This window comes from Larus michahellis, chromosome 1, assembly GCF_964199755.1.
Source record: "Larus michahellis chromosome 1, bLarMic1.1, whole genome shotgun sequence".
Classification (NCBI taxonomy): domain Eukaryota; kingdom Metazoa; phylum Chordata; class Aves; order Charadriiformes; family Laridae; genus Larus; species Larus michahellis.
In genome coordinates, this window is record NC_133896.1 from 127,663,837 (window position 1) to 127,686,811 (window position 22,975).

General features: G+C 40.7%; 1 protein-coding gene across 2 annotated transcripts in view; it reads left to right on the forward strand.

Annotated features, from left to right (window-relative positions):
- Positions 1 to 21,967, forward strand: part of LOC141749637 (amine oxidase [flavin-containing] B-like) — a 60,566-nt gene extending 38,599 nt beyond the window's left edge. Inside the window, exons 4-17 of one of the 2 annotated variants that reach the window (XR_012589432.1) lie at positions 225 to 329; positions 1,100 to 1,191; positions 4,049 to 4,190; positions 5,396 to 5,545; positions 6,198 to 6,357; positions 7,767 to 7,863; positions 8,600 to 8,653; positions 12,842 to 12,899; positions 13,884 to 13,981; positions 15,071 to 15,182; positions 16,830 to 16,892; positions 17,312 to 17,472; positions 20,471 to 20,621; positions 21,141 to 21,967. Coding sequence is in view for 1 of the 2 variants with exons in the window: in XM_074603459.1 (XP_074459560.1) it covers positions 225 to 329; positions 1,100 to 1,191; positions 4,049 to 4,190; positions 5,396 to 5,545; positions 6,198 to 6,357; positions 7,767 to 7,863; positions 8,600 to 8,653; positions 12,842 to 12,899; positions 13,884 to 13,981; positions 15,071 to 15,182; positions 16,830 to 16,892; positions 17,312 to 17,467 (1,287 nt within the window). In the remaining variant the exon portion in view is untranslated. Of the gene's footprint in view, positions 1 to 224; positions 330 to 1,099; positions 1,192 to 4,048; positions 4,191 to 5,395; positions 5,546 to 6,197; positions 6,358 to 7,766; positions 7,864 to 8,599; positions 8,654 to 12,841; positions 12,900 to 13,883; positions 13,982 to 15,070; positions 15,183 to 16,829; positions 16,893 to 17,311; positions 17,473 to 20,470 lie in introns of both variants that reach the window. The other variant, XM_074603459.1, reaches the window with a different exon arrangement.
- The last annotated feature ends 1,008 nt before the right edge of the window (positions 21,968 to 22,975 follow it).

Sequence of the window (22,975 nt, forward strand, 5' to 3'; positions counted from 1 at the left end):
TATTTTTCTCTTTTCCAGTAGCAAATAGCCAATTTTTCACCTCACTTGAGCAATGCTGATCCATCTCGGTTTTTTTGGTCTGGTCTTAGTGACTCTGCTGCAAGGTATTAAATTTGTGCTTTATTCCGGTGAACACTTAACCATTTGGTGCAGCTTCCCACACCTAGAAGCCATGATTATGTGTTTAGTTTTTATGGTGTTTTTGTTTGCTTTTCATCTTGTAGGGTAAGTCTTACCCCTTTAAAGGTCCATTCCCTCCTATGTGGAATCCATTGGCCTACCTGGACTACAACAACCTATGGAGGACCATGGATGAAATGGGAAAGGAGGTATGGCATGAGGAATTGCAGCTGAACGTCTCAGCTCAGCTTTGTCTCCAGGAGGGGCAGAGTGAAGGTGGGACTAGGATGCAGATAGGCCAAGCTGCTCGAGCTTCAACAAACCTGGTGCTGGCAAGAGCAGCATCGTGCCATGCATTTTGGTACACATTGATGGTCAGAGCACATGTTATAAGTGGCATCCTAGCAAGCTTTTCTGAAGGCCATGCTGCTGAGGCTGTCTGCAGGCATACCTTCATTTCTCTGTGTTTATGAACATTAGGGCTTATGCATGTGAGTTTTAGCACTTTGCCTGACGATTGGGTAAGTAATATTTTAAGAGGCTTGTAGACCTCAAATGTCCTTCTCCACCCTCAAATTCAACGCAACCATTTTAGTTTGTTACCAGTAACGTATGTTTTCCATTGACTGATCTATAAGGCTTTGAGAAGAATCACAGAGAACATCTATGTTTTTACTTGCACAGATGAATGAGAGAGATATGGAATAACTCAGAGACATTCCCCAGCACTGAACTTTGCCTTTCTAGGCAAAGTTTTTAACGTTATTCACTATTCTTAAATCTGAAAAATAAAATCTTAAAACAAACAAACAACAAAAACCTAAAGGTATCCTCTGTTAAGTTCACTGTATTACCTGGCAGGAATTTGCTGGCTGAATTACCATGTAAAGATGAGATTGTTTGTGATTTTATGTGTTTGTTGTCTCTTTCTTATGCCACTCGTTCATTTGCTGATGAATGCTCTTCTATGTCTCCTTAGATTCCCAGTGAAGCCCCATGGAAGGCTCCACATGCAGAAGAATGGGATAAAATGACTATGCAAGATTTCATAGATAAAATATGCTGGACAAAGTAAGAAACTCTTTAATACGAAATATAATAGCTTATATTTATATACCTTAAGGCCTCCAAACAGGTGTTACTGCTTTGCAGACAGATACAGCTACCACTAGAATAGAGCCTTTTTAAAGAAATGCGGTGAGAAAATCTTGTAACAATGGACCAACGCACCTGTTAGCACACACAGTAGATCATGTTATATTTCTATAAGTTTTTAGCCTAAAATAAAGATAAAAGGAAAATGTATTTGGGGAGAGTTACTTCTGAAGACATAGGTAGTGCCTCCATCTGTTATATGCCCATGCCCTCTCTTTACTGTGTTTTTAACTTTTAAGAGAAAAATGGTCTGGCTACAGCAGGTTTTTGAATCAAACTTTTGATGGAACAACAACATTCAGCTGATTTTACCAAAGTGCTATAAAAATAACATTTGTCTTGAAATAGCACTAAATCACTTTAACACCCGTCATTCTGTTGTTTAACTGCTGCACTATATACCACCCAGGAAAACTGAAAATGCTTCCTGTTTTTATGTATACATCAAAGCAATTTCTCTTTACTTGCAACAATAGTTTGATTGATTTTTCTTCACACTGAAGCAAAAAAAAAAAAAAAGTTAATTCCGCCTTGCTGTAAAGCAGATTGATTTCTACGGCAACCTCTTCAGAATTGCTAAGCACCCAACGCGCGGCTGCAGTGAGCCTGCAGGAGCGTGGTGCAGAAGCCTTCTAGCACCCACTCAAGCTGACACTGTCGTCGAACGGGGGCATTTCTACAGCTTTGGCCAACCTCTGGAGAGCAATGTGATCATTCTTAGCGGGCAGGAGGCTCTTATCCAAAAACTTTTAATCTTCTGGTTGGTTTGCTTTAACAAGAGTGACAATTGCTCAAAAGCATATAGAAAGCCTTTCTAGTTTGTGTCACCATCTATATTTAGTAGAACGAAGTAGAGACGTACACTGGCAGTTCTGCTGGCCATCTGAACCTCTGATTTGGTAAGGAACTATACAAGTAAGCAAAACGCCATGCACCGGTAGTCAGTCGCTCAATGTCCAATATCTCAGGTGATTACAGTCATATTTTTTCAAACTGTGATGGAATGAGACTTGACATTTTACCTGAATATTGGCGTAACTGTCAGGCTCCTTTAATTCCAAGATGCTTTTCAGATTTTATATGTGCATCTCAGTTTGATTTGCCCAGTTTGTTCAAGATTTAGGTAACATGCTGTAGAAACTTCCTGCCCTGGAAGCTAATGATCCAGAATGGTAATCTTCTACTATTTTCTCTCATCTGTCAGCCTGTACAGATTTGCTTTTGGCTAGAGTTGCATGCTGGAAATACCCTGAGTGCTCTTGATTGAAATCATACTGCCATTTCTAGGTAAAACACTAGAAGAAACTGGGGAGCTGAAATGATGAAAAGCAATGGAAGAAGGCAGCAGAAACTAGGAGACTTTAACCACCATGAAATAGCTTCTGCTTAACAAATATTAATAAATACATATACTAATTCTTCCATATATTTCAGAGTTGATCATAGTTTACAGTATATGTTGATACAGACAAAAATGGATAAATTTTTTCTTTATCATTTTTGGCTGTCAAGAATGAAGCCAGAATGCACCCGTATTTCAGAAAATGCATCAGCTTTTTACCTTACTGGCACTCTGCATATTTAGAAAGGGCAGAAGATGCCTTTTTTTCCTCTGTAGATCTACAGCTCTTTGTAATAGTATGGTTGAGTTACGCTTATCACTTTTTTTTTTTTTGAAAGTTCGAACACTGAAAAAAGAAAGAGGCAAATAAAAGTGGATTCTATACTGGCTTTGGAAGTTATTGATTGCCTGATGCCTGGCATATGAAATACCTGAATCTCAGTCCCTGTCAATCACAATGCAGTTAAGTTGAGCATCTCCCGGTCCTCTCCATGTCCCTTTAAACTCCTCCTGAGAGCGAGGGCAGAGGAAGTATTTTCTTCTAACAGGAGGAATGTTTCCCTGAGCCTTAATTAACTCTGTCTTAGTGCACCCCAAAATCTTATATGGGTTTATACAGTAGTTTTCAGTAGAGCTGTTATGAAAGCACCAGCTGGAGGACATAAAGTAGTGATCCTTTTTCAGACACAAGTCGCTTTTCCACTTCTGTGTTCATCAGCACTGACTACCAGACCACTGTTTAAAATACTTGAGTTGAGCAACCAAAAGTATCCTTTCCCTTTTCTTGCCAGACTTTTGCATGAATACTCTGTCTTTTCACTTACGGCTTCCTACTTACACTTCTTTCCTTGTTGTGTTCCAGCTGCAGCACCCTTCCTGAGCACAGCAGAGGAGTGGGCAGTGAGGGGTTGCTGGCTAATCCAGAGAGCTGAGATAATTAGCTTAGACGAGATCCTTAACTTTTTTTGTGACGAGTGTTGAATAATCTCTATGCTGTATGCGCGAGTGACTGCATTCAGCAGGTGCAAACAGAGCTGCAGGTCTTCTGTGTAACCCAGGAACCACGGGAGGACATGGTGTGTTTTTAGAATCCAGTGAAGACAGGAGGGCTTCCCTTAATCCTTAGTCTAGGTTGACAAGCTAACTTTGCCTTAGTGGCATAAAGTGACATAAGCTTTCATGGGCTCCTGTGTTTCCTGGTGCCCTGATTTGGCTGGAATACAGCAGTGTTTGATTAACATGTTTTTGCAGGGTTGCTTGAAAAATGTCGCATAAAAGGAATTGGTAGTTTCTTACTTCAACTGAAATTAAGGAATCCTTTATCCGCAGTGAAAGAAGAGGTTGCCAAAGTCAGTCTCTCCCCTACTAAAGAACGATCTTGTCACCCTTCTCCAGTTTTTGAATTAATTCACTTTCTTGTCTTTGTTGCAGAGCTGCCAAGAGTTTCGCAACTCTGTTTGTGAATGTTGATGTCACTTCTGAACCCCACGAGGTCTCTGCCCTTTGGTTTTTGTGGTACGTGAAGCAGTGTGGGGGGACAACAAGGATATTCTCAACGAGCAATGGAGGACAGGTATTGTCAGCCATCACCTTCTGTTGCTTGTTACGGGCTCTATTTTAAGTTCATTCTTTTGCTTGTTTATTTTAGTTGAGAGGGCCAAGTGGGCTGTCCATGATTTTGAGACAGTAGCACGTTGATAACTGTTGCTCTTCATTTACACATTAATCCGGATCTTGCAAAACTAGTGTTGAAGGCTGTTCCTGTGCTGAAGGCATTGGCCCAGGGATCAGTAGATTTCTATCTGTTCCTGGCTCTGGTTCTTACGTGTACTTTGCTTATCCATATTGAAAAAAAGAAGTTTCACTTACGTGTATTTCTATCATGAGGCTGAAGCAAACCTTACCACTTCAGAAGCACTTAATGGAAGTGGCAATGCTACCTGCGTGAGCGTGTAGAGCGCTCCAAATTAATACTGAAAGTGTTGCCCGGAGCTGGGTTCCTAAAGATGCAAGCTTCCAAGGATTAAAACTATTAACATTTTAAAATCAGTCTGAAGAAAATGAACACTCCTCCTTAAATATGCTATTGTTCTGAAATACTTGAAATATGGTACATTATTGGTGCTTCTGCATTTCAAGAAAGGACTCTGTTAATGATCTTCTACTTGAGAAAAGCAAATTTTACGAATAGTATTAGAAATAATTATATTTTTAGAAATGCAAATTATTTAATCATAAATAAATAACTAAAAATACAGATACATTAAAACATATTAAAATGCATAAATATGCATAGATATACAATAACTATAGATAATTTAAATGTCAATGCATTGAGTAAAATACTTGAATTCTGTATGATGTTAGAAGTGATTTGAGTTTAAGTTAGGTTAGATTATATACTGCAGGAGATATTTTTGGTGTGAGCTATGTCACTTCTTATAATTTGTTATTTATTATGAGTATCAGGGTTCCTACTTCTGATACACAGACCTCTGCAGGGATAAGAATGAACTCGAAGAAAGGTTTAAAAGTTACTTATACTTCTGGCTTTGGCTGGTGGTCAAATATGGGAAGTATTTGAGGAGTTCACTGAAAGAGAAAGTAACATGGATGCATTTTCCGGGTGAGACTGACAAACTTCCCAAAAATGTTTTGATAACAACAGAAGAAAGGGGTGTGTTTTGAATGCCAAGCAAAATGTTTGCCGTGATACATACTTCACAAGCACCGCTCTGCTGAGTCCTCTTTGCCGAGTTGTTGTTTTCTGTGTTTCAGGAGAGGAAGTTTGTTGGAGGCTCTGGCCAGATCAGTGAGAAAATAATGGAGCGCCTGGGAGGCCGGGTGAAGCTGAGGAAGCCGGTTGTCCGCATCGACCAGTCGGGTGAAAATGTCATAGTGGAAACCTTAGATCATGAATTATATGAGGTAATGAAACCTCTAACAGTTAAGCAACCATTTGTGCTGGGATGGCTAGAAAACCTTCTGCTTTTCCTTTTTGACTTCTCCAAGATCCTCTACAAAAATGTAGCAGAGATTTAAGTGACTACGACAGAATGTCACACTCTCTGATTATCCCGAAGTAATAGCAATGATAGAGCTTTAAAGTGATGCCTGAAAAGCAAAGTGTATATTCGAACTCTTCCTTTGCTAGCATCTCTTCTTTGTGTTCAGTTACCTTCCGAATTAAAGGATAATTGTAAGGTGAACACAAAACCGTAGCTTAGTAATAAACTTTCTGTAGAAAACATTGCAGGCTTTGCTTCCAAGTTGCAACAGAGGAGTCCAGGTGGAAGGGAGACCAACGGACTCTTATAACACAGCGCGTTTTTTTTTAAGCACTGGAGAAAGAGCAGCTGCCCATCATTCAAACAGATGGCTGTTTATATAATGCTTGTTTGTTGTTTAACAAGCAGGATTTTGCAAGGGTTCAGTTTTGCAATTCTTATGCTAAATGCCAAAATTGCTTCAGAAGAAACACCCTGCAGCCTCCCCAGATGCCTGCCAAGATCATTAGAGCAATATACTTAGGATGGAGTAGTGGAGAATGTATTTGGCTTATGTATAATTTCTTTTCCAGTGCAAATATGTGATCAGTGCCATTCCCCCAGCTCTCGGCTTGAAGATTCATTTCAACCCGCCTTTGCCCCCAATGAGAAACCAGCTCATCAACCGAATCCCCATGGGCTCAGTCATCAAGTGCATCGTGTACTATAAGGAAACCTTCTGGAGGAAGAAGGGTATTGTGTTTTAATTGAATAGTAGTGACAGAGAGAGGTACATGGTAATGGAGTAGACTTTGTGTTTAGAGGATGCAGGACCTTAGAAGGAGACTCATACACTTCTATGCCATTTTTACCTTCCCCTGTTTGAAAAACTTGAGAGATCTGTTGGGAAGAGAGGGTGGACGGGGAATAAAAAGGAGGTAGGCATGAAAGGAGAACTCATGCCTGTTGTTTATTGCCTTGGTTGTTCTTTGTTGTCCTCTCCTTCAGTGGCTCCTAAGTATGAGATGAGTCTCTCCCACTTGTACAGTAATGTAAAGGTACAAGTAATGTGTGATGGAAAGAGGTTTTATCCTATCAATTATCAGCCTGCAAAAATTCTGCCTTCTGGATGTACTGGGCGTGATTTATTTAAAGTGTCCTCACATAGACATCCCCAGCTGGGCTAGTCATCCTGGACTCCCTTTACATGTTGAATACTTCCATCATGATTCTTCAGCTCTCATTTAGAACTTACTGAATCTAAGACAAACTGCAATGGAATAGCACCCGTTTCTCATGACTGATTATAATGAGTCCACATTTGTGTTTGTCTACAATTGTCATTTGCCCTTCATCTTTGTGAATGATTTTAAGAGTTATGGATCCTGGCATATTCTGGCTATTAGGTTTGGAATGGATTGGCAAGAGGTGACTCCCATTTCCTGATAGAACCCATAGTTTGCATACTGTATTTTGCTAGCACCATTGTTCTTCTAAGAACAACTTATTTTTCTTCAAACCTTCCTTTTAAGAACAATTGTATTTTCAAAACAATGTAGGAATATCTCCTACGTCTGACATAAATGTGATATATGGAACAACTGTGGCAGAGGCACTTGACTATCTTCAGTATCTGAGAGCAATCTGTTTCTCTGCAATTAATAATTACGTTGCTAACCAGGTTGCAGAATAATTTATTTTTCTATCATAAATTCAACACTAGGAGATTCCTGTATTGACTTTCTGTTTTTAAGATGCTTGAAAAGGATTGTTAATTGTCAGCACATCTAAGATCTAAACTTTTCTAGAGAGGATCTAGCACTTCTGACTGAAGGCAACACTACACTGCTTTGCAGATCATCAAGGGAGCTGTGTGCTAATCTTTGTCACTTAATGGGGGTCTCTTTACTTTTTTTTTTATTCTCTTTTCCTTTGTTTTCATATCTCCCTGTATCAGAATCATAGAATCAGAGGATGATAGAGATTGGGAGGGACATCTGGATGTCATCTAGTCCCATGCCTTGCTCAAAACAGGATGAATTTAGATCTGGTTGTTTAGGGCTTTTTCCAGTCAAGTTCTGAGTATTTCACAACTTCTTGGAAGCTTGTTCGTGCATTTGGGTACATAGATCCTAACTTCTTTTCCACCTTGTGCTTAACAGGGTATTGTGGTACCATGATCATTGAAGATGAGGATGCTGCAATTGGTTTAACACTTGACGATACTAAGCCTGATGGCAGCTTTCCTGCCATAATCGGGTAAGAGACAAAGAAAGTGTCTAGTTAATGCATTTTTGTTTTGTCTTGGCAATAACTGAAGCAGAAAACCTGCTACTCTTGAAGGGAAGTACTTTAAAATAGTAAAAGGATTGAGTTTCTCAGTGTGTGGTGAATATGTTCTATGATTTTTTTATTTCATAAGAAATTCTCTAAGACTTAATAGCTAATTTAAAAAAAATGAAGTTCTGTTTTTCCTTTTTTTTCCTCACCGTCATCTTTTGCCTTTTTGTGTGGCAAAGTACAAAACTGGGGAAGAGGAAAGGAAGGAGAAGAAAAAAGGTTCCAGATATTTAAATGAAAATTTGTTTTCTAGAATTATACTTTGGTTTGTTCTATTTGTTTGTTGTTTTTTTTTAACAGACAGAGTATGATCAATCTTAGCAAGTTTATTAAACAATAATTTCCAGTTCAGTCCTAGGCTTCACCTCTTGTTGCTATATGCCTGCACCCACTGCCATATAAAGTTAAGGTCATTGGGAAACACCTCTTACAAATATTCTAGCCCAAACTTCAGAGTGGTTCCTTCCACAGTGAATCCTGGAAGCGGCAGGCAGGGCATGTAACACTATGCAGAGAGGTGAAATGGATATTTTGGATAGAGACCCAAAAGCTATTACTCTGAATCACAGCATCCCATCATAAAGTATTGACATTTTAAATAATGCAGGAAATGAAGTAACATAATGGAAGTAAATTGTTTGTGGTCTTTTTGCAGTTTCATTCTTGCTCGGAAGTGTAGAAGACTGACAGGTCTCACTAAAGAAGAAAGGTAAGTACAAACACTGGAGATCTGCGTGGAATCTGAGTCAATTTTTTTTTATAAATGACCAGAGCAGGAAAAAAATGCCCCCAGTTTGAAGGAAGTTGTCTGTAACCTTGTGACAGTAGGCGGACGTCACTTGAAGGAAGAAGATATTTTACTTGGTTTTGGGTGAAGGCCCCACAGAATTCCTACAAACTGGCAGCAAATGAGGTAGCTAGCTCCTGCCCTTTGGAAACTCTCTGGTCCTGGTTCTCATTTTCCATCAGGGCTGCTCTGCTTATGTGACTCTAACAAAAGAACTGCTTTAAGCTGCTGAATATGAAAGTAGTGTAGATATTCTGCTGCTCTCACTGGAAAGGGTTGAGGGCCAGCTTCATTGCCCCACACTGCTACCTCTCTGGATCCCTGCAAGTGTGCTGAGCTTTTTGAAAGCTTGTCAGAAGGGGCAGGTTGGGCCACTGTGCTTGATTTTTTTTTTTTTTTTTTTTTTTCTAATCACCCTGGAGGGTGCTTTCAGTGTCTGTAACTTGGTGCAACCTTGAGGCTGCCGTAGCTGCCATGAACAATACCTCAGCATCATGAAAGGGTCAGAAAGCTGCCTCCAGCTCTCCACCCTCAGTTATGGGGGGAAAAAATGCCCTTTAGGCACAGATGAAGGTGTGTGTTTGGTTTGTTTTTTTTTTTTACTGTCGTCTTGAAACAAATCTCTGCATTCGGTAGTGCTCTTTCGTTTATTACTGAAATAGAATTTACAAAGTAATGAGGTTTTTCCATCACACTGATTCTCGGTATCTGATCAAATTAAAGCTACAAGTAGAGAGTTTGGATATGAGGGAAGCCTTATTTTGGCATGGAGAAAATACATTTGTTTTTCAAGCATGCCACAAGGAATACCGTGTCCAAGTAAACATTTTTACAGTAATAGTTAGTCTAACTAGAGAAGATGTAGTAATCTCAGATTAGCTTCGGAGGTAGTCTAGCCGTCTGTAGATAAAGGGTCTAAATGGGGCTGTTAAGGTCCCAGTCTTTTCAAATGGCAGCCTGGTACCACAGAGCACTTTTAATTTTGGCAGGATTGGACAAGGCAGCCTTTTCCTCAGCACTCAGGCTTTGAGATAGACCCCCAGCAGGTGTGTGATGATAAAAGTAGTGTAGGTATTCTGAAATACAGCATGCCCAGCATTTAAGCCATCATAAACACCAAATGGTGTCTTACGCTGCGTGTCAATAAACTAGATACAGCTGAGCATTTGCAGTATTTGAGAACAGCTTCTCTTTCTGTGAAGTGAAGGGTTGTCCTGGCTGTTTGCAAGGCACCATTAAGGAAAGGTTGCTTTCCCCTGGGCGTTGAAAGCATTAGCAAATTATCTCACTCTGCTGCTGCCTACCGCCAAGTTTTAAACAAAAGGATTTTGAATTCTTGTCTTTTGGGGAATAAACCTCGAGACGGGGAAGGACTTTGCTTTGGTAAAGAATGGTTGTGAAATATGCTTGGGTTGGTACCGGATAGATGTACCCTGGTGCAGGGGTACCCTTCTGGCTCCTGCAGTCCTGGCCACAGCCAGCCGAGGCAGGAACCCGCTGGGCTGCACTGCACTGCAGCTCCTCTCCTGCACAGGAGCACGAGTCTCCTTCCAGTGGAAATCAGGGTCCAGGAGAAGGCAGAGTGTGAACCTGGACCTTCTTGCAGTGTACAGTCAGGGTACAACCAGTTTGTGATGTTTAGATGGGACTATGGGGTGTCTACGGTGTCTGTCTCTTCTGAGGACAGGCTTCTTGTGGCACCCTACAGAGGATGCATCTTGCTGAGATGCTGTGCTCGCCTGTCAACACAAGCTGGGCTCTCCATTTATCATGTTGATGACAGGGTAAGGTTTTTGGTAATCCTTGGATATGAAGAGTAGGATGTAGAGTCCGTGGCAGCCATCCTAAAGCATGGCTGGGAACAGCAGTTGTGGGAGGAGATGGAAACCATTTTACAGCCTAAGCCAGACTGTAGGGAGTAAAACTCACCGCTGCCTTCCAGCTGGTCTTCCCAGGCCTGGTGCCAATGAGTAATTACAGTGGTTAGATTGTGCCCTACCTCTCACTGCTGCGTCACCGGGCTCGGTGTAACTCTCAACAGGACGCTACCTGGCTAGCTCCAGGCATAAGAGTCCTCTTATTTAGTGCTGGTGGCAATTTCACAGCTGAGTCCAAAGCCAAGAAATAAGGATTTTACTCACTGCACATCCTATATGTTCCATGTTAGCATTAACCATAAATCCCTAAATAAGTATTTATTTAAACTGTTCTAGGACAAAAAGTGCAGATGTTGCAGAGAGACCAGCGCATCTGCAAAGATTGCTCTTATTAAGGGGAATGTCCTCAGTGATAGATTACTGCTGGTACAATTCACTCCTTTAGAAACTGCTTTTCTATGTGGTTTTTTTTTCCCTGTAAAATAATACCTTATTATTGATGAATAATTCCTTCCAAGGTCGAAATTTCTTAAGAATCTCAAGATGCCCTTGATCTGAAGCTCAATATTTTATTTTGCATGTCTATCTTAAACTAATTTTTATCTGTATTTGCAATGCAGTTAGCAAACAACAGTGAGCTTGGGCCTTCTTGGAGCCCTGCGGTTGGCTGTACATGAGAATCCCTGCCAGCTTCTGATGGGCCATTTCCAGGCTCCCTGGAGGGTCTGCAAGTCACATGGGGAAAAAGGGCAAGGCACAGACAGATCGAGAGGTGTCCTTCTCATCCCAGTCACGGTGCTGGGAGGAACAGAAGCAGATGGGTCACAAGGTGATAACTTGCTTTCCTGTGGAGCCTCGTGGTGTTACTGACCTGCCCTGAAAGCAGGAGCTGGCAGGCATTTGTGAGAAGTGGCAGGCAGACCTCAGCAGAGGCTTCACTGGATCGTGCTGTTAAAATGGCTTTATTCTGTTCAGACACCGGGTGGGTGCCGGTGGTCTGCAGGGCACGATGGTCACCTCACTTAGGGAAAGATGAAGAGAGATGGAGGAAATGATCCCTTTTGTTATGGCTCTTGCTGGATTCATGTCACCCCCTGACTGCAGAGGGATGTTCATATATCGATGCTGCAGCTCTTCGGAGCCCTCCTGGCCAGTCACTGTGTCACCATGCATTTCTGCTACTGGAGCAGGATGACCCTTGTCCTCTGCCCCGGGACACAAGGAAGAGGCTGCTTCCTTCCCCTCTGCCAGCAGCAAAACCACCCCAGGGCCACCGCTCTTCCTGAACTGTAGTAGCCCTCACTTTCCTGCTCCAAGCCCCATCCGGCACAGGAGGACACCTTCTTCAAAGGCTTTCTGGGTTGTTTTTTTTTTTTTTTCCTCCTCATCTGCTTTCTGTAGCGTTCTTTGAGTTCAGCTGCTCCTGGGTATAGTTGGTCTCCTGTATAACTGGGTTGCTTCGTACAACACTATATAGTTTCCTCATATGCTTATATAGCTGCAAGTGTAGCCCATACTGTTACAGAGCTGGGACTGCTGTATTTCTGTGCCTGGCACGTCTGTCTATGAAGCACAGGATTTGCTTCCAGAAGTAAATGTCTTTCCTGTATTGTGTTTGTGTGTTCGTTTTTCATAATTGCTAACTATTATTTCATCTTGATCTTCTTGTGTTTGGGAGTTGGTGCAGTGCAGCTAGCAGTAAAGATTAAGACCCAAAAGCTTATAGGAACAAACTTAATTGCACCTGGGGTTTGCTACAGAACGAAGCATATTCATGGATTTATAGACTCATAAACTAAAACAGGAGGAGATTTTATAGACAGAGAAATAAAGTACTGATTCCCTGAGAGCCTCAGGCTATCAATACCTGCATCTTTGTAGGAACAAACCATAAGTTAGACTACATGCCAAGACAAAAAAGTGCAATGCCTTACTACTTTCTTTTCCTGACAGCCTTGAGAACCTTTGGATAATGTATGGATTTGGGCTGCTAGAGGTATCTTAAGGGAACAGCTTGCATAACTGCTGGTGAAACCGGCCCTTATGCAGCACAGGAGTTTGAGTGAGTTATTTCTAGTGATCCAGAGGCTGAGCGGCTAAGGTAAATCCCCAAAAGCTGGAACCTCAAGTTCAAGCAAATATTAATTCTTGTTCTCTTGAAACTAGGACATAGTAGAGGTGCTTTGTTTCCACTTTCCTTACACAGAAATCTTCTGTTGCTTCTCTCTTGCAGGAAGACGAGGCTGTGTGAGCTCTATGCAAAGGTTCTGGGATCAGAGGAGGCTTTACACGTAAGCGCACAATCTCAACCACGGCATCTCTTGTCAGACTTGTTGAGCTGGGGAAGGGCAGAATGAAACCGGCAGGCAGCAGTACTCTGGCACAGCCTTGCGTAGCGTTGAGGAAAAGGTACCTCCTATGGGAGCACTTGCTGCCCTCTGTAGAGGAGTGGAGAGAAGGTTATGGCAAGTCTTGGGTTGTGCATGACACTGAGGATAAGAATGAGCTTATGAAACAGTTAAAAGGTAGGTAAGTTCTTGTCCAGCTTCATGGGTGGCATTCACAGTGCTTACCACAGTACTGTTTTCAGATGTGGCAGATTTGCCCTTACCTCCCAGCCTATGCCGGGCATAATGTTTCTTCGCTCTTACTAGGTGCTAATATCTGTTGCTGCATATGGGTTTTTTTTGCCTTTCTCTTGTCTTCTCTTCCCTGTAATGGTAAATAACTGATAGGATATGTGTGATCTCACACTTCGTTTATGTGATCAACGCCGTTTATCCTTTAAGGGCAGTTTTACATGAGTAAAGTGTTATAGACACCAATCTCGAGATGGCATCATTTTAAACACATTGATATTGTCCGCAGAACGATGCAAGTGCCATACTTTGCATTTTTAATGGTATATATTTGTATCCAATGTACAAATTATAAGTAGTATATCTGTGTACACCAGAGGTTAATTTTGCTTTACATGGCTCAAAGCATAAATTTGTGCTCAAAGCATAAATTTACATTGACAGGTTGAGAGGATTACGTTCTACAGTGGCCAGATCAGCTAGTTTTAAAAAAAAAAAATAGCTAGCAGTGTCTAAAATTAAGGCTTATTGTGTCGGATCCACATTGCATTAAGAGACTTGTTAAATGTGCTTGTCTTGTCAGACATTGACATGCAACAAATCATAAGCTATTCTTCTCTGCTGTCTCCTCAGTTCTTTTATTAGCTTCCTCGGGATTTTGTCCTTTCCTTGAGTGAATTAATCTCTGTTTTACAGCCAGTGCATTATGAAGAGAAGAACTGGTGTGAAGAGCAGTATTCTGGGGGCTGCTACACAGCCTACTTCCCACCAGGCATAATGACTCAGTATGGAAGGTACAGTGTCTATTTATAGTGGGCTTCGGAGTAGAAGATAAGACCAAGTTAATAAATATCCTCAGAAAGGGTCATAAATCCTCTGTCACTGTTCACTTCATACCTTTGAGATCACTGGTGAATATTTTAAACAGATATTATAACCTTCCGCTTGTCTCAGTTGGGCTTTATGATGGATGAGTACAGTATCATTAGGGGTTTTATTCACTTCTGTTATTTGGTGAATACAGCTGACTACATTGTTGGAAGGGAGTTGGGAAGTTTTCACAATCTTTTTAGAAAACTGGCACTGTGTATTTGAGATCGGTGTTACCATTTCCAGCACATCTTTAGCTGGTTTTTCATAAATACTGGCAGACAGTTAATCGCTACTAACACTGACAGCAATGAGTGATTTCTTTGGACTGTTCATTTCGTTTTAGCAGTCAAGACTTAATATAGTCATCAGTGTGTCATTGTATACAGTCTTCTCCAACATAAGTTTTTGCATGAAAATAAGATTTACCAAAACCAAAAAGGCTTACTGGTCAGACTTGTGATTGGATTCAGATACATAGTCTTCAATGTGGTGGCATAGCCTTACTTTTGAAGTATAAGTTTTCACAATTTAAAAAGAACTTAGAGCAATAAAGCAGTTGTAATGAATAGCAGATGGAGGCCTTAGTATTTAAAGTATTTTAATGATAATTATTGCAAATTCTGTGAAAAATAGAGTAAAAAAAAAATCCTTTTTGCTTGTTACTTTAGATATCATGGTGATGTATTTCAGGATGCTACAGTGTGCCAGTAATGCCTAGCATTTGTAGTTATGACACTGGCTAAAATCGTGAGATAGAATAAATCTCATGTCAGACTAATTGTCCTTTACTCCTAGGACCAGTGTAAACATTTAGAAAATACGAACACTGGGGTGTTTACTGTAAGAAATTAAATGTGGTGCAGATCCACCCCCTCCAGCTCAACGCACCCAAAGTTACTACCTTTAAGTGCTCGCTGTTATTTAAAACACTTTTATTTGGATATTAACCTGAGGATTTCAATTATCTTTCCTCATATGGCTGATGTGACGTACTGCTTGTCCCCCTCCAGGATTATTCGGCAGCCCGTTGGCAGGATCTATTTTGCTGGCACAGAGACAGCCACAGAGTGGAGCGGATACATGGAGGGGGCTGTACAGGCTGGGGAAAGAGCAGCCAGAGAGGTACAGACGCAAGACTGTCAAATATCCTATGGAAAATGTGGAAGATCTTTTGGTTGGAGTCAAAATGGGAACTGAGTGTTGACAGCTTTCAAGCATTTTGAAATCTTGATGCAAATCCCTGAGAAGGGGATAGACTTCAAAAAGGATGAAGGTTTTGCACTTAGATTTGGAATGCTTAGGACAGACTCTGGCTATTTCATCAAACCCTTCTCTGTTTCCAGGGTTGAAATCCTTTCTTCTTTAACAGAAGCCACACGTTCTCACCCAGTCATTTTTCCCCCACAAATGCACACTTTGTTTAGTCATTGTACTGCGAGATGATGGCTGTTTGGCCTCCCTAGGAACAGCTCAGTTCTGCAGCTCTGCAGACCAAGCCAGTCCCTTCCTCAAGTGTTTCCAACAATACCATTGACACACTGTTGTAACATTGAGACAGCCTTACATAACGTCATTAAACAACGACTTAAATATTTTGTTTCTGAGAAAATGCCAATTTCTCAAATCTTTTCATGAGTATTACGGTTCATGGAGCAGCAAAAGAAATTTCGTCTTTGTTTTATGAGGTGAAACGAACCTTGCGGCTGAAAACTGCAGTCGTAGAACAGAAATTGGCCTGGAAGGGATCTGGAGAGTTCATCTAGCCCTTACCCCTGCCCCAAAAGACAGGGATCAACTGTCACTAAACTGTCCCGTTTGTGAAGGTTATACCTAATCTCTTCCTGAAAGCCTCCAGAAGTAGTGCTTCATGACCCCTCTAATGTAAGAACGTTACAGCAGAACCTCCACAGGCCTCAACAGAGAAGTTGGCAAGTGAGCATGACTGGTAAAAATTTTGTTGTTTTCCTTTCATCATGTACTTGTGAAAGGAAAATACGTTTAAAATCCAATGCAAGGTTGTTTCTTACTCTCCTGTATCAAAAAGTTGATGGGGTCCATGAATCTTCTCTAGAGTAGAAGCTGGCAAATCTTGTTAAATCTACAAGTGCTTGGAATAGGAAAAGCATTAATATCACCACCTCCATTTTATTTTACTGTGGAAGAAGTTCATCTTGCTGTCTTACGTGACTGTCATTTCTGATGATCTTTGCTATCCTGCACATTTCTAGTATCTTTGACACTTTGAATGGTTACTTTTCCTTTGTGAAGGTTTTCTTTTTAGTCTTGCTTTTCTCTGGCTGAACGTGGTGGTCTGTCACCACTCACATGATTCTGTTTCTCTTCCTACGTCACGGCAAAATTTGCAAATCATGCTACTCCTGGGTATATAGCTTGCCCATGCAGTAGCTGGTTTATGCACACCTCACTTTGCCATGAGTGTACGCTTAACTCTTAGTCATATTCACATTACCCTGTTCCCACAGGACTAGTCAAGTTCTGATTTCTCGCATAGATTAACTAAGCATAGAGTGTTGGGTTTTTTTCTATTACTGTTTCTGTTTTCCACTAGGAGGAGTATCTTATTAAATATCAGGGACCCCAGAAATGAGTTGTACAAAGGTTGAGTTTTCTTTTAAAATTTGAATGCACAGAGATTTATGTGGTGAATTGTTAGCTTCATCATGGCATTTTAAAACAAAAATTGAAGGCAGCTCTTTTTCCCTTTCAAAGAATGAATGGTACTTACTGGAGAATGTTTTTTATTTTCAGATACTGTTTGCTATGAGGAAAATCCCAGACAGTGAAATTTGGAAGCCAGAGCCTGAATCAATTGTAAGTCTTTCTATAGTTTAAAAGGATTTATTTTTTTTTTTTTGCTGTTTGGCTGATGAGATATAATTTGTTGGCTGTTTTTATTTAAGTTCATTAAACCAAAGCCACAATAAACTTTCTCTTAGTCACCAAAACTGCCCTTCCCTAAACCGGAATATGATAGAAATTCGCAAAAGGCACCCATCTGACAACGCAGTAACATAGGATTGGAAAGAACTGCACTTTTTAACTCGGCTATGAATCCTTTCTGTGTGTCTCTCCCTCTTCCCTTTAACTGAGCAGAAAATTTTAATACACTGTACTTCTTCACAACGTGAACTGCTTCAACCCAGATTTATTTCTGCTGCAAGAATCTCTTGATGTACATCCTGCCTCTCACAGTGGAGGTGTCATGTTGATAATGGATGCTCTCCCCACAGGATGTTCCAGCTTTGCCCATCACTACAACCTTCTGGGAGAGGAATTTGCCGTCTGTGCCGGGACTGCTAAAGCTGATTGGATTTTCCACTTTCTTCACTTCTGTGGCTGCAGCAGGATTATTTGCCTACAGAAAGGGACTTCTGGTTCGAAACTGAAAAAGGTGCCAAAGCAAAGCCTCACACTTGAGCGTTTTTCCTTTTTTTCAGAGTTTTTTTTTTTTTGGCATGTACTTCCCTATCTCCAAAATCAGACAGGACTGGGGAAGAGGAGAAAACAGTAGAGAGACGAGGCTGGAGGGGAGGGATAAAGGAAGGAGATCCATGTTGAAAAAGAACACCTTGAATCTGGGCCTGCTTCTAGCAGTAATCTTTTTGTTGTTGAATTTCTAGGATACCTTGCCAAGCTTTATCACCTCGAGGTTTTTATCCAGATCTCAGAACAGAAATGACAAAATACCTCTATGAAGCCTGTTCTGATGAGATTTCAAGTTGTTTTTACACTTACATCTGAACCAGACCCTGAACTCCAAGTCTTCACAAGCACTTCCATCTCTAGTTGTAAACAAAAGATTTCTGCCTTCCTGGGTGGTAGACTGACAAAAGAAATCCAAGAATAATTAACTAGCTCATGCAAATTGCTGGTGAGGGTCTTTTTAGTGTTTTTATTTTTCACCCAGATGTCCAGAGCCCAGGCAGCACCTAAGGGACAAGTCAGCCAGCCTTTTGAAGTGGGGCGTCTAAATTTATCCATCTGAACTATGCAAGTGTGGCCAATAGGTTGTTAGCATTTCCAGCAGCATATTTGTCCTACAGTGAGTTAAAGGACAATGCTTTTACTGCCTTTGGTAATGTGGTTGAATTCAGGCTCCCCAGCTGCGTTCACACTGCCTGGACCAGCAGAGCCCGTGTGCCCCAGTCGAGTCTGTCCCTGCGCGGGATCAGATCTCCTCTGCCTAGGAAACTGGCGGGCTGCAGACTATAGCCGATGTGTGCAGCAGTATGGCTGATCAAGCTGTTGGACCTGAGGGTGGATGGAGAACCTTGAGCTAATGTACAGACACAGCCTTTCAAACCTTTTTCACCCTGTCTGACATCTCTTTGACTCCAGGGTCCTCTTTTAGCTCCCTAAGTTGCTGCAAGATAGCAAGAGAACAAATTAACCTCTGTCTATGCCAGGAAGTTGTGAAGCCATCCATAAAAAACTCTTTTGCATATTTTTTTTTCTTATCTCCTTGCTTTTTTTCATTTACTCAAATTTATACTTTGAATACCTTGAGGCTGTCTCTTGCCTGGTAGGGCACAATGGGCTTGAAGATGTAGCATTAGCATTAAAAAAAAAAAACAACATCAAAAAACCCAACCAAAAACAAACAAACAAACAAAAAAAACCCCCCAACTTAACTGCCACCCAACACTTGCTTCATGCTGAACACAGCTTAACTGGTTCAGAGCTTCAGTTTTTCCTAACCATATTGATGGGATTAGCCCTTCCACTTCTGCCTGCTGTGCTGTGTTGGACTGACTGTGCACCTTTGGTAACTAATCAAGGATCTAAAGGATAGAGAAATCCAAGGGAATCGTGAATAGAATCGTCACATGGAAGTGCTTCTGCCCTCCCTAGCTTGGTACCTTTCAAACAATGTAAAAAAAAACAAAACAAAACAACCCCAATGCAGCTACCAAAACCTTAGGTGCCTACCTGTCATTATCACGGTACCTTTTTCTAGGTATATCTGCTGCTTTACATCTGCCTGACAGAAAACAGGAACTCACAGGTATAACTGAGAACATGATTTGGTGCCCATGAAGCTTGAGAAAAGTTGTACGTCTGGAATTTTCCTAAGCCCCTTTGCTGCACTTCTCCCTTCAACCTGTGATGGTTTGCATGTAAAAAAATTACATTGCAGTAAAAAGCCATGGAGGGAAGTGTAATAAGGATATATTCAGCAACTGGTGTGAGCAGACGGTGGAAGAACTGTATCACCAGTCTCAGGCAGACTTTTTGGGATAGCATCTGATCTTGCTTGTGCAGAGTAGTGCTTCATTCTCCAAATAGTCCCATGGAACTACTTATAAAGCTGTAATATTTGTTAGCAGTGCATAAGTTTCTGGCCCGTAGGTTTCATTCTTTTTAACTTGATGTGCCAGTTAAAGATCTTCTTGTAGCGGCAGCTTGGATTTTATCACAAATGAATATCCTCATAACAGCCTCTTAAAATGCATACGGGAACTTTTCAGCCATAAAGATCTTTAAGTCGGAAGAACAGTGCAGCAGTGTACATATGGCCTTTCTCATTGTATCCCATAGAGCACTAATTGGCTGGGACATTTGCCTGCCACAGAGTGCTTCTACGTGGCTTTGTCTCTGTGTGATTTATTTACTAAATGAATTAGGAACAGAAAGCTGAATGGGAACTGTGCAAGTTCAGAGCTTTTGCAACTCAGACAATTCTCAGGCCAGAAATAAACACAGGGACCTAAATTTGGGAGGACATTTTTAAAGTCTTGGCCCAATATTTGTAAGTGCTAGATGGTGAATACATACTTAATATATTAAGAACTGCTGCATTTGCAGATGATTTCTCTGCCAAAACTGTTTGGAATTCAAGTCCTGCTTCTGCCCTCGAGGTGTTCTGCAGGTCTCCAAAGGGGAGCAGATCCATGAGACTAATGAGGATAAATTTGTTTCATTCATTTCCAAAATGCATCTCTCTCTTCTTTGCTCCTGAATCTGGCAGAGGTTTTTCCCAAAGTAATAAGAAAATGTTGTCTGCCACAGGGGCAGAAAATCAGGAAGGAAAACAGAAGTTCGGTATAGTTAGAACCGAACTGAACCATAACTGAAGCTTTTCATGGGATCGGTAAATTTAAAACAAAAGTGTATATAGTTATAAATCTTTCTTATTCTTAGTTTCAAAGTGAAACAAAAATGGAAAAAAAACCAAACCAACCACAAAGCATTCCTCGTTTTATTCTGCCACAACTAAAAGGTAGGTGCGACTTGAAATTTCAAACTAAATTTGGATCCCCTGGGATTTCTGGCTGAGTCTGGTAGAACTGGGATGTCTGAATTGCAACATCTGTATTAGCACTTGAAAATCTCTGTCGTCTTCCTTCCAGACTGCCAAAGCATTAGGAATGCGCTCTTTGTCTTTACAGCTGTGTCTTGCTGCGATTATGCTGTGGAGTTTATCACCACCATGGGATTAAAAAGAAGGATTTGCTGCTGGTTTCTCAACATCTTCCACATAAAAGGAATATGTGGCACTTTGTGTATGTGGATGCCAGTGGGATGAGAAAACTGACAAATGTAGGTAGAGAATCAAGTTGTTTCCCCACGGGTAGAGGGAGCTGTTAGCACCGGTTTACGTTTTTAAATTTCCTTCATGCCAACCCTTCAAAGAGAGGAATGAAGTCTGGTTTAGCGGGTAACCAGTTGTGCTATATTCTTAATTTATTAACATGTTTGATGAGAAATCTGATACCATGGAAGTTCCAGCAGTTTACCAGCTTCGTAAAATGTATTATAGGAACAACCATGGAAATAATTGTATTTGTCTCTTATGAACTGATTTGTGTTATCATGCGTATTTTGTAAGGCTCTTAAGAGTTTTCAAAAAAAAAAAAAAAAAGAGGTTTATTTGCTTGTACACTGTTCTGATAGCAACTGTATATTGCAGAGGATGTTGGGTCATGGCATGAAAATCCATGTTAACCAAAGTACTTGAAAGCTAATTGTATACACTACTCAACAATAACAATGAAGTGAGCAATCTGAGACAGCCCCTTGTCTTTCCTTTAACTAGTGCATTTTTTTTTCTCAATGCAGATCTTGATTCCAAATAGTACATCTGCTGTCAATACAACAAAGACATTAATGACAATTAAGACTATGTCTGAGCATGTCCATCACTGAAACCCAAGGGCTGGAGGAGAAGCTAGGGACTTGTACTAAAATAATCTTCTTGTGACCTTAGTGGGACTATTGTTTCACTGAGGTAGACTTTACAGAAGTGCAGAAAATGTAAATTTTTTTTTTTTTTTTTGAGACATAAAAGAAAAATATTTTTGAGGAGGAAGGAATTGTATTCCCTCCGAAACTATTTGGATGCAAAAGGGAGCCAGTATTAAATGGCAACAGATCTGCCACTGCTCTCAGACAAGAAGCAAAACCACTTAAATCACAGATTACAAATGCTCCCAAATAAACCTGACCTGTGTTTAAATGGACTAGCATTCCCTCTCCCATCTCCACCACCTTAATCTTGCAATCTGTTCTTCGATAGAGATAAAAACGAGATGGCCAAAGCACTCTTGCTTTCAAAATATCTCTACAGTCAAGTCGTTTAGGCGTTGTCATAGACTGCTGCTTATAGCGTGTCCTCTCTGGTCATGTACAGGTCAGTGTTCAGTGGTGCCTGCCTCTGTGTTTTGGAAAAAAAAGAGTGACTTCACTTTGCAGGAATATATATGCTGTGTGTGTGATGAATTTGTGCCTTTTATAACTGTAGCATTTTCTCAAGTGCCTCTGTGGTGACTGTCTCCCTTGGTTTCCTTCTTAAGTTCCATTTTCAATAGGCTCTGCAGATATTTTTATCTGACAGCTGTGAACTTTTTTTAACCTTAATTAGAATCAATAAATATTGTCATGTCACATTTACTGTTTGAGGCTTTTCTTTTGTGGAAGCCCCTTTTGACTTGGTTGTGATGGTGCATATCACTTAGTAACACAACATTTTGCATTTCATACTGAAGCCAGTGAGGTATATTCAGCTTTTCTCAGTAAAGAAAGCTCTGTAAAGAGGGAGAGGATAAAAAGAAAAACCAAACCAACAAACTCTGAAAAAGCCAAAAAGAACCCACACCCAAAAAACAAACACCAAAAAAATCAAACTACATTTGGTAATAATTCATCCTAACATATAGGCGGCCTACTGTCTTACACTTAAGAAGTAATTTTTATTGCTGTAGGTGGATTTGGAGTGTCGCCGTCATGAACCTACCTCTCTCACCTTTTTTACCAGAACACATATGGGCAGGGACACTCCTTATAGCTGCTCATAAGAGTCAAGGGTGGCTGAACATGGGAAGAAACAGACCTTGTACCAAGTACTGTATGGTGTAAACATAAAAAACCTAGAAGGAGAGACAGAAATCACTGGTTTAATTTAATCCAGCAGCTCAGTGTCAGTGCTAGAGAGATAATGTATCTGAAGAACAAATTCAGCCTTGGGTAGGGATCTGTGTTTCACAAAAACGTAGTCTGTCAATACTGGAAAAAGCGTAACCATCCATGTGAAAAACACGTCAAAAGCATACGGTGCTATTTGTACAGGCTTAACTTTCAGGATTACTTACAAGTTATAAAGAGGCATAAATACCATGAAAGCAAATATCCTCAACTAATCCTTTGCATGCTCTATAAAGCATCCGTCCCCCAAGAAACATATCAGAACCAGCAATGCATTTCACAGGCCCTCAAAGCAGCTCTCAAATGGTTATGACTCTTAAATGTTGCTGCCTTGAGTCAGATGTGAACTACCTCTTTAACCCTGTGTTCAGACATATCCTGTGGCATCCCAGAAGAGGTACTGAGATGGTAGTAGTAGTATTTATTAATTTATTTTAAAAGCTTTCCGTGTGCCTGTCAAAGACACTAAGTCA